The 11,529-nt window shown below is 49.3% G+C and overlaps 1 protein-coding gene across 1 annotated transcript in view; it reads right to left on the reverse strand.

The window, feature by feature from the left end:
- TBC1D31 (TBC1 domain family member 31) overlaps positions 1 to 2,371 on the reverse strand; it is a 33,661-nt gene extending 31,290 nt beyond the window's left edge. Inside the window, exon 1 of the mRNA XM_084618206.1 lies at positions 2,188 to 2,371. Within this exon, the coding sequence (XP_084474332.1) occupies positions 2,188 to 2,264 (77 nt within the window). The 5' untranslated portion in view covers positions 2,265 to 2,371. The remainder of the gene's footprint in view (positions 1 to 2,187) is intronic.
- Between the last annotated feature and the right edge of the window lie 9,158 nt (positions 2,372 to 11,529).

The raw sequence follows: 11,529 nt of genomic DNA on the forward strand, positions 1-11,529 counted from the left end.
TGTTTAATTTTCTTCAGGAAGTTTGTCATTTTTAAACACCAATCCTGTGTCATCCTGTTGAAAGCAAATCCCTGTTTAAGAGATGTCCTGTGGGGATATAAACACACAGGCCCTATCTCTCCTTGGTGGCAGATCAGAAGGCCCATAGGAGGGGATTTCTCTCCAAGCCATAGCCTTAAACAGCTCCAGTCTTGAGGATTCAGGGTATTTTCTTACTTAGCCTGCCAATGGGTCTCCTTCTCTTTTTTTTCTAATCATTCCCATTTCACAGGGTATTGTGCTTTTCTTCATAATCTTTACTCCACAGTCTGCAAGATCACAGAATGTCTTATGTTGTTCAAACTCCTGACTGCTCAGGGCATGGTGTGATGTGCATGAGGGATAAACAAATAGTATCCTAAAGTAGTACCTGATTTTGAAAAATCTCTAATTGTGGAGGACATGTATTATTTATACAGTACTGTGCTTGATAATTCTCTGCTGAAAGAGATTACAGACGAGGGGCTAGATCTTGGAAATGGCTCTGCACAGATTCAGTGCTGCCCACCTAAAAGTACTTGCAGGACCTCATCCTAAGTTTATATACAGCACAATAAGAGAACACTGGACAATGGGATAGCAGTCAGCAGGAGAGATGTAGGAAGGAGCAAGGATAAGGGCTGCAGTAACAATTCCACAAAGAGAACATAATTCAGCAGCTATGTTCGATATTGTTTTTTATTATTTGTAGGCGATATTGCTTTGGTTAGTAACAAACATCCTTGTAGGCTGGGGTGTTGAAAATATGTTTGCTGGAAAATTATAAGCGAATGCTACTGTCCTTCTGACGTCTCCTTGCTGATGTCCATCTTAAACTGAACATGATTGAAACAGAGCTTCTAACTTTCCTCCCCCAAAATCTCTCCACCATCTCCTTTCTTGATCACTATGGACAATACCATCATCCTGTGTGTCACCTGGACCGTAACCTGTGTGTCATCTTCAACTGAGAAAAGAAAAGGAGTACTTGTGGCACCTTAGAGACTAACCAATTTATCTGAGCATAATCTTTCGTGAGCTACAGCTCACTTCACTCACTCCTTTTCTTTTTGCGAATACAGACTAACACGGCTGTTACTCTGAAACCGCTCAACTGAGAACTCTCTCTTTCTGCATAACATCTCTAAAATATGGCATTTCCTAGCCATCAACAGTTAAAAATCTGGTCCAGGCTTTCATCTCTCATCTTGATTACCACAACATCCTTCTCTCTAGACCTGACATTAAATGCAATCTTGTCCCACTCACAGCCACTCAGAATGCTACTGCTAATATTATTTTCCTAGCCCATAACTTCGACCATGTCACCCCTCTCTGAGTCCTTCCACTGTCTCTTTCCTCTCTGTTGCATCAAACATAAGATGCTTGTTTTCAGTCTCCACCCTCGCTAACATCTCTCAAGCACTCTCTCAGCTCACCTCTGATCAGCCCAAAGCACCCGCCTCCACTGAGTATGTTCAATTTCCAGAAAAGCACCTCTGTACTTTCTCCCATGCTGCCCCACAAGGCAGGAGGTGGTGTCCTTGTAAACATCTGCAAGTCTAGCTCATTATCTACCTTCAAATCCCGCTTTATAACTCTTCTTGGCCATGAAGCCTACAAAATACTTAGTAACAGTTAGACAGTGGTTCTCAAACTTTTGTACTGGTGACCCCTTTCACATACCAAGCCTCTGAGTGTGACCCCTCCCCCATAGATGAAAAACGCTTTTTAATGTATTTAACACCATTATAAATGCTGGAGGCAAAGGGAGTTTGGGGTGAAGGCTGACCGCTCGCAAGCCCCCATGTAATAACCTTGCGACCCCCTGAGGGGTCCTGACCTCCAGTTTGAAAACCCCTGAGTTAGGATAGGGGGTGGGCTGAGACCAAGGCCTATCACGCTGACCCCTACGGCCTCATTGTTTCTCCGTCCTCTCCCCTCTGTCGGTGCCCGTCTGAGGTCCTTGGTTTTACGCTTAGACTAGAAACTCCCCGGGGCCGAGCCTGGCTGCGTTCGGTTTGTACAGCGCCTCACACAAGCGGATCCGTGAGCCAGGCCACTAAGTGCCAGCCTAAGATGAGTAATACAAGTATGACCGCCCTCCGGCGGCCTCCTCTTCCCACCTGCCCCCTCCCTCCGAGTCCGCCCCCGTCCCCGTCCCGTTACCCCTGCGGCGCGGCCGGGGCCGGCTTGCGGTGCCAGATCTTGCCCTGCGCCCTGTTGCCCAGGTCGGAGCTCTGCATCCTCACGCAGCGAGGGGCGGGAGGCGCTTCCCTGCTTCACAGCTGCACGGACCCCGAGGCGGCTCCGCACCAACCGCCACTTCTCCCGCCGGCCGCGGCGCGGGAAAAGGAGAATAGGGGGTGTCCGAACCATGGTACAGTCCGTTGGACCTGATGAATGCAGCGCGGTGACGGGAGAGTTAGCCCCCACCCCCACCCCAGGGGTAATGGAACAGGCCACGCATCCCGGAAGCACTGGCGCCTGCCGGGAACTGTAGTTCCCTTTGTGGGTTGGGGAGGCTGTGCGTGTTTGACAGACAAAAGGGCCAGCGGCTCCGGCCTGAGCTGAGTGGGCGGGGCAAGAGGGGAGCGTGAGCGGGTCAGGAAGGCACCCAAGGGAATAGCTTCCCCCAGGGGAGACTCCCTCCCTGCGTTTTCTTTACTTCCTCCAAAAAATAACTCTTTGAATACACAAAAAGAAAAGGAGTACTTGTGGCACCTTGGAGACTAACCAATTTATTTGAGCATGAGCTTTCGTGAGCTGGAGCTCACTTGTCGGATGCATACAGGACTCCAAGCTTGCTGAATAATAAAACAGTAGTGGCCTGCAGAGCCCAAATCTCATCTTCCACCACTTGCCTATTATCTCTCCCATTTTTCAGTGAAGTTGGACTCAAGGGATTGGCTGAGGCCAATGAGATTGGGGCCTGGATGCTCTCTTTTTTAAAAGATTGCTTCATTGTGATTTAGGGAGTTCTCCACTGGTTCTTAGTAATCACCAAGAAAGACAATATGTTGGCTTGCAGCAGCAGACTGTATTTCTGTACTGTGACTTGTCAAATTGTCAAATATAATCCCCCTGTTACTATATGGGAACGAAATTAAGGGAGATTAAAAGAAATGTTAAGTAAAACCCTAAAATAGATATTTTTGCTAGATGGGTGCTTGGGATTTACATACAACATGGTGGATATTAGTTACAGTGTGGCTAATTTAACTATATCATGTTACAAAAGGAAGTGGAAAAAGATCTTCATAATCAATTGCATATATCTTTAATGTGCCCATCACAGTAATATCTAGGTATCAAAATATTATTCCTTTACTTTTTCCATTAAGATCTAGTGATCTCACTGTTCTTTACAAACATTCACAGAATCCCTTTGAGTATGTATTATTAATATTTCCACTTTACAGATGACAAAACAGGCACGTTTTCAACAGCCCACATTTTCAAGAGTGACCATTGGTTTTGGATACCCATGCTTAGACTCCTAGGGCATAACTTTTAGAGGTGCTGAGCACACAACTTCAATTTAAGTCAATGGAATTACAAGAGGGATCAAAATGAGCTTTATTAGTGGGACCATGCTTGCAATTTTACTTACAGAGAAATTATTTCTTCCCACAATAAATTACATACACAGAACCCTAGAATCCTATAACCCCAGAAACATAGATAGCTAATATTTGAACTAATGGAATAGCTCTGTTAGCTGTCAGCATATAAGGCCTCCTGCTCTTTCTTAACCGCAGCCTTGCCATGAGAAAGCAATATAAACACATGCATATAATGCCTGATCTTGCATTAGGGGAGGAAGGTCGTGGCCCTTTGAGTCAGATTCAAGGCCAGAAGGAACCAGCGGATCACCTCAGAGGGACTGAGGTGCACCAATGACGGAGGCCCTACAATGGAAAGGAATTGATTTCATGCGATTGCCTGTATGTTTGAAACAGTTCTGTGCAGTGCCAGATTAACCTTTTATGGGCCCAGTGTGAAACATATTTGTGGGCCCTCATGGGGACAAAGGAGCGTGGCGTGGGGAGGTCGGTCCCCAGAGCATGGGGCCAGCAGGGGAAATGGGGCATAGCATGGTGGGGCTGGCCCCACTCCACCCAGCCCAGTGCAATGGCACTGTACACAAAACGGCAGTTGCCAGGCGCACACTGACCCACCCAGCCCTCTGCTGCCAGCGTGCCCCTTCCCCTCTGGGATGGGCCCATGCCATGCCACACAGCCCCCAACTCCCTATTCCCAGCATCCCCTCGAATTGCTATGCCCAGCAACCCACCTAAAGACCCTCCACCACAAATGCACAGCGGCCTGAACATCACCACCCCTGCCCTGCACCCCACACACAGCCGCATCACTACTGCTCAATGCACCTTCCCCACAGTACACCACAACTACACAGCACCCCACTCATACCCCCCCACTGCCCAGCATCCCAACACATAGACCTCCCCCACAGCCCCGCAAGAGATCCCCCACTGGCCAGCAGCCCCCAGACACACTCCCTGACACCCTGCCCACTGGCCACACTCATGGTCCCTGCTGGAAGCTGACGGTGTCTGCCAGGCTGAGCTGGCAGCGCAACTCGGGCAGGTCCAGCGCCAGGGTAGGGAATTGTTCTAGCCTCTCGGCTGTGGGGGGTGCCTGTTGGGGGGGGGTGGCGACACGAGGTGTCAGGCAGCAGGGCTTGTCGGGGGTGGGGCCCTAGCCCTAGCTGGGAGCAGTTCCCTTTTTAAGCTCTGTTCCGGCCATCCTGCCTTTTTTTTTTTTCTTCTTCCCTTTTTTGACAAAAACGGCCATTTATCCCGTTTGCTCTTGCCAACTGATGAGTTGGCAAGAGCAAATAAGCAAATGCCCAGTTTACCAAAAAAGTCCGGTGCGACCCCCTAGCGGGGCGTGGAGGAACGTGCGTGTGTGTGTGTGTGGGGGGGAAGAGTGGCGACACGAGGTGTCAGGCAGCAGGGCTTGTCGGGGGCGGGGCCCTAGCCCTAGCCCTAGCCCCAGGTAGAATGGAGCTTGGGGGGGGGGGGAATAGGGGCCAGCCCCAGCCCCTGGCAGCGGTGTGGGGAGGGTGTCAGCCCCAGATCCTGGCAGTGGTGGGGGGAGCCGGGGCGAAGGAGGGGTCAGCCCCTGGCTGCGGTGTGGGGAGCTGTGGGGGAGGGGTCAGCCTGTGGGAAGGAGCTGCGGTATAGCACTTGCATAGGCTTTCTTTGCCCTGTTTTGCTGTAAGAGTTAACAGTGAGAGATTGCTAGTCCCACGTCAGTGGGTGGGTTTGTGCAAATTAGGAGCGTACAGGAAAACCAGCAAGAGGAAGGCGGCTGCAAGACTTGTCTGTCTTTGAACAGAATTGTGTGTTAAGGGTTCTTGCTTTGAATTCTTCCACGGGAGTCATTTTGGGGAAGGGTTCCTCACTTAGAGTTACCTAGTTATGGTGTTTGTTGCGTGTCTGGGAGCTCGTCACGGTGAGGTAGAAAGCGGTGGGCGCAGAGGTGTGCGGTGCGTCGCAGACTCTCAGCATCGCTTCTCGGCTCCTTGGAGCTCAGATCAAGTGTAGTATCTGTTCTTATCAGTTTGATATCTGATATGTCCTTTATTTAAGGACTGTATATTAAATTGATTTTTGGAACAGGGGGCTGGACTAGGAGCTTGCTCTGCCCACCCCATGCATTGACCTGGTATTGCAGTGTCTCCAGGAACGGTGCATCTCCTTTTGGGGAGAATGTTCTGGTTTGAAAAGTAGAAAGAGTTTTACTGTGATGATGCTTCTTTAAAGCAGATTTTTTTCAAGTAGTTGAAAAATCTGAAATCTGTACCGCTGTGGTTTCTACAGATGTAGGGTTCTCTGTCTCACTAGAGGATTGTTTGAGAAGCTGGGATCCTTCTTTCTGCTGTGAGTCTTTTCAACAGTAATGAGGGACAAATGCTTTCCAGACTGTGGGGCTGTTGGGGAGTCGGTTGTTTGTTTGTTTGTTTTGGGAGGAGCGGGGCGGGGATCAGTAATATTTGAGGTCACACGTATCTCAACAGCTGTGTGAGTTACACAGACTTCTCCCCACCCAGCCCATGTCCCATGTGTCTTGGTTTGTCAGATCAAGACAAGGCACTAGGTGTCACGCTGCGCCCGGCACACAGGGGTCCCAATCCTGATTTCCCCCCCCACCCCCGAACCTACTGTAATGTAAACGCTAAATAATAATCCTTAACTTCTCAGCGTTGCCACCCTGTGAGTCAGACTCCCCAAAATCACGAGATTGGCTTAAAAATCATGAGGATTCTTAAAAAAAAAAATGTAATGTGGGTTCTCTTTATTTCCCTTCCGGTTTCTGAACCAGGCAAGATAGAAACTTACCTTTCTAGTGCAGCCAGGGCTCCAGAGAGCAGGAGCCCCGGACACCCAGGGCTGGCAGACAGCAGGGGGCTCCTCGTGGTTGTGTGTTCCAGACTTCCATTTCACCAACCAAGTATCAAATGTGAACTCCACTAGAACAGCCTTAACATGGAGTCACAGACAGCCCCCTTGGGCACCCTGAATCCATCTTGCCACCCAGGTGAGCCTGCCTTTCTGACAGATGGTCCCTTGCACCAAAAACCATAACAATATTCCGGTCCCTCGGACTGGTCACTCAGCCAGCTGAATTGCACCTCAGATCTCAAACCGAAGACAATGTTCGTGGCCAATCCTATAATAAACTAGCTAAATCTTTCCGAACTAGGAAAAGAAATAAGAAATTATTTACCAGGTTAAAGCAGGGAAACATACACACAAAGGAGTTACAGTCTGAGGTTTCAAAAAGTAGTAGAAGCTGCTGGAACATGCAAGCTCTGTAGATCCTTTAGGGTTAACCCTAGCCAAACAGCCGGGATCCCTTGCTTATGCTTATGCTTGTAAGGCATGCCATCCCCCTGAAGTCCAAGCAGCACAGGGACAACAGTGTCTTCTCGACAGGGATTTTTATTCCATTCCCCCCAGAGCTGATGGGGCAAGTGTTTGTGCAGGTCTCCGCCTCCTCGTGGGTGGGGGTGTGAGGCGGAGCAATCAACCAAGCCTTTTGTCCACGGGTGATCCACAGTGGCTTGTCTGATGTCTCAGGGTCTTCTCTTGGTGGAAAGGAGATGACTCCTCTTCTGGTAAACTAGCATTTCACACTTGGGAATGCTTCTCTCCTGACTGGTGGCGGCCAGGGGGTTTACAGTTTTAGAGCCAAGGCTTATATATCACCTTATAACGTGGGATACAGATATTATAGGTGAGAAGAATGCATGCAGCAACTCACCAGCTTTTCATAAAGTCTAAACACGAAACACATTTTTATAAAAATAATGCCCGTTTTAACAACACTAACACACAGGTGAGCAAGACTAGTTTCCAGCCATGCATTTGTCACTTTTCTAGGGGCCTTGGCATAAGCTGGCACCTGGTCTGCCAGTGTCAGAGAAGAGGATCTTCCCTCTTATCCCCAGGGGTCCCCCAGGGGTCTGTACTGGGACCAGTACCGTTCAACTTATTCATAAATGACCGGGGGAAAGGGGTAAACAGTGAGGTGGCAAAATTTGCAGACGATACAAAACTACTCAGAATAGTTAAGGCCAAAGCAGACTGCCAAGAGCTACAAAGAGCTCTCGCAAAACTGGGTGACTGGGCAACAAAATGGCAGAGGAAAGTCAGTGTTGATCAATGCAAAGTAACGCACACTGGAAAACATAATCCCAGCTATACCTATAAAACGATTGGGGGCGGGGGAGGGGGAGGGGAAGGGTCTAAATGAGCTGTTACCACTCAAGAAAGAGACCTAGGAGTCATTGTGGACAGTTCTCTGAAAACATCCACTGAATGTGCAGTGGAGTGTTGGGAATCATTAAGACAGGGATAGATAATAAGACAGAAAATACCTGCGTGCTGATGCGGTCGCCCCATCTCAAAAAAGGCATATTGGAATTGGAAAGATTCAGAAAAGGGCAAGAAAAATGATGAGGGGGTATGGAACAGCTTCTGTATAAGAAGAGATTCTTAAGATTGGGCCTTTTCAGCTTGGAAAAGAGCCGACTAAGAGGGGATACGATGGAGGTCTATAAAATCATGACTGGCGTGGAGAAAGTAAATAAGGAAGTGTTATGTACTCCTTCTCATAATACAGGACCTAGGGGTCACCAAATTAAATTTACAGGCAGCCGGTTTAAAACAAACAAAAGAAAGTATTTCTTCACACAACACACAGTCAACCTGGGGAACTCTTTGCCAGAGGACGTTGCGAAGGCCAAGAACATAACAGGTTTCAAAAAAGAACTAGATAAATTCATGGAGGATAGGTCCATTGATGGCGCTCAGCCAGTGGTATCCCTAGCTAACCCCTATTTGCCAGAAGCTGGGAATGGGCGACAGGGGATGGATGATTGCCTGTTCCGTTCATTCCCTCTGGGGCCCCTGGCATTGGCCGCTGTCAGAAGACAGGATACTGGGCTAGATGGACTTTTGGTCTGACCCAGTTTGGCCGTTCTTACGCGCTTATCCCATAACCACTTAAGTTTTCTTTTAGAGCCTTCGGTGAGGGACCCCGTCAAAGGCTTTCTGAAAATCCCAGTTCGCAGTATCGACTGAATCATCCTCATCCACATGCTTGCTGAGATCCTCAAAGAATTCTAGAAGATTGGTGAGGTAGGAGTGCCCTTTACAAAAGCTGTGTTCACCCTTTCCCAATACATCCTGTTTATCTGGGTGCCTGATCATTCTTTACTACCAATTTGCCTGTGACTGAAGTTAGGCTCAGCAGCCTGCAATTGCCAGGGTCGCCCCTGGAGCCCATTTTAAAAATTGGCATTACATTAGCTACCTGCCAGTCGTCTGCAACAGAGGCTTGCTTCAGTGGTAGCTTGCGTACTACGGCTAGTAGTTGTGCAATTTCATCTCTGAGTTCCCTCAGAACTCGTGGTCGAATGCCATCTGGTCCTGGTGACTTATTCCTGTTTAATTTAACGATTTGTTCTAAAACCTCTTATACTGGGATGGGACTTCAGATTTGTCACCCAATAAGGACAGCTCCGATGTGGGACTCTCCCTCCCGTCCTCTGCAGTGAAGACAGCTGCAAAGAATTCATGAAGCTCCTTTGCAATGGCCTTGTCTTCCTAGAGTGCTCCTTTGTCAGCTAGTGGCCCCACCGCCTCTTTGGCAGGCTGCCTGCTTCTGATGTACTTTAAAACATTCTTATGGTTAGCTTTTGTGTCGTTAGCACGTTGCTTCTCAGATTCTTTCTTGGCCTGACTTGTTATACTTTGACACTTACCCGGCCAGAGTTCGTGCACCTTCCTATTATCCTCACTAGGCTTTGATTTCCAAATTTTGAAGGATGACTTTTGGCCTCTAACGGCCTCCATTACTCTGCCGTTTATGGTGTCCGCCAGGCTGAGCTGGCAGCGCGGCCGGGGCCGGTCCAGTGCCAGGACGGGGAATCACTCCGTTCTCTCGGGAGTGGTGCGATTAGCCAGGTCAGGGTCTGCCCCCAACCCTGGCCAGACTCCCTCAGGACCACTTGCCTGGAGATAGGATGACCATATGTCCCCGTTTGGCTGGAGCAGTTCCCTTTTTAAGCTCTGTTCCGGCCATCCTGCCTTTTTTTTTTTCTTCTTCTTCCCTTTTTTGACAAAAACGGCCATTTATCCCGTTTGCTCTTGCCAACTGATGAGTTGGCAAGAGCAAATAAGCAAATGCCCAGTTTACCAAAAAAGTCCGGTGCGACCCCCTAGCGGGGCGTGGAGGAACGTGCGTGTGTGTGTGTGGGGGGGGGGAAGAGTGGCGACACGAGGTGTCAGGCAGCAGGGCTTGTCGGGGGCGGGGCCCTAGCCCTAGCCCCAGGTAGAATGGAGCTTGGGGGGGGGGGAATAGGGGCCAGCCCCAGCCCCTGGCAGCGGTGTGGGGAGGGTGTCAGCCCCAGATCCTGGCAGTGGTGGGGGGAGCCGGGGCGAAGGAGGGGTCAGCCCCTGGCTGCGGTGTGGGGAGCTGTGGGGGAGGGGTCAGCCTGTGGGAAGGAGCTGCGGTATAGCACTTGCATAGGCTTTCTTTGCCCTGTTTTGCTGTAAGAGTTAACAGTGAGAGATTGCTAGTCCCACGTCAGTGGGTGGGTTTGTGCAAATTAGGAGCGTACAGGAAAACCAGCAAGAGGAAGGCGGCTGCAAGACTTGTCTGTCTTTGAACAGAATTGTGTGTTAAGGGTTCTTGCTTTGAATTCTTCCACGGGAGTCATTTTGGGGAAGGGTTCCTCACTTAGAGTTACCTAGTTATGGTGTTTGTTGCGTGTCTGGGAGCTCGTCACGGTGAGGTAGAAAGCGGTGGGCGCAGAGGTGTGCGGTGCGTCGCAGACTCTCAGCATCGCTTCTCGGCTCCTTGGAGCTCAGATCAAGTGTAGTATCTGTTCTTATCAGTTTGATATCTGATATGTCCTTTATTTAAGGACTGTATATTAAATTGATTTTTGGAACAGGGGGCTGGACTAGGAGCTTGCTCTGCCCACCCCATGCATTGACCTGGTATTGCAGTGTCTCCAGGAACGGTGCATCTCCTTTTGGGGAGAATGTTCTGGTTTGAAAAGTAGAAAGAGTTTTACTGTGATGATGCTTCTTTAAAGCAGATTTTTTTCAAGTAGTTGAAAAATCTGAAATCTGTACCGCTGTGGTTTCTACAGATGTAGGGTTCTCTGTCTCACTAGAGGATTGTTTGAGAAGCTGGGATCCTTCTTTCTGCTGTGAGTCTTTTCAACAGTAATGAGGGACAAATGCTTTCCAGACTGTGGGGCTGTTGGGGAGTCGGTTGTTTGTTTGTTTGTTTGTTTGTTTTGGGAGGAGCGGGGCGGGGATCAGTAATATTTGAGGTCACACGTATCTCAACAGCTGTGTGAGTTACACAGACTTCTCCCCACCCAGCCCATGTCCCATGTGTCTTGGTTTGTCAGATCAAGACAAGGCACTAGGTGTCACGCTGCGCCCGGCACACAGGGGTCCCAATCCTGATTTCCCCCCCCACCCCCGAACCTACTGTAATGTAAACGCTAAATAATAATCCTTAACTTCTCAGCGTTGCCACCCTGTGAGTCAGACTCCCCAAAATCACGAGATTGGCTTAAAAATCATGAGGATTCTTAAAAAAAAAAAATGTAATGTGGGTTCTCTTTATTTCCCTTCCGGTTTCTGAACCAGGCAAGATAGAAACTTACCTTTCTAGTGCAGCCAGGGCTCCAGAGAGCAGGAGCCCCGGACACCCAGGGCTGGCAGACAGCAGGGGGCTCCTCGTGGTTGTGTGTTCCAGACTTCCATTTCACCAACCAAGTATCAAATGTGAACTCCACTAGAACAGCCTTAACATGGAGTCACAGACAGCCCCCTTGGGCACCCTGAATCCATCTTGCCACCCAGGTGAGCCTGCCTTTCTGACAGATGGTCCCTTGCACCAAAAACCATAACAATATTCCGGTCCCTCGGACTGGTCACTCAGCCAGCTGAATTG

Source organism: Lepidochelys olivacea (genome assembly GCF_965140295.1).
Source record: "Lepidochelys olivacea isolate rLepOli2 genome assembly, chromosome: 2".
Lineage (NCBI taxonomy): Eukaryota > Metazoa > Chordata > Testudines > Cheloniidae > Lepidochelys > Lepidochelys olivacea.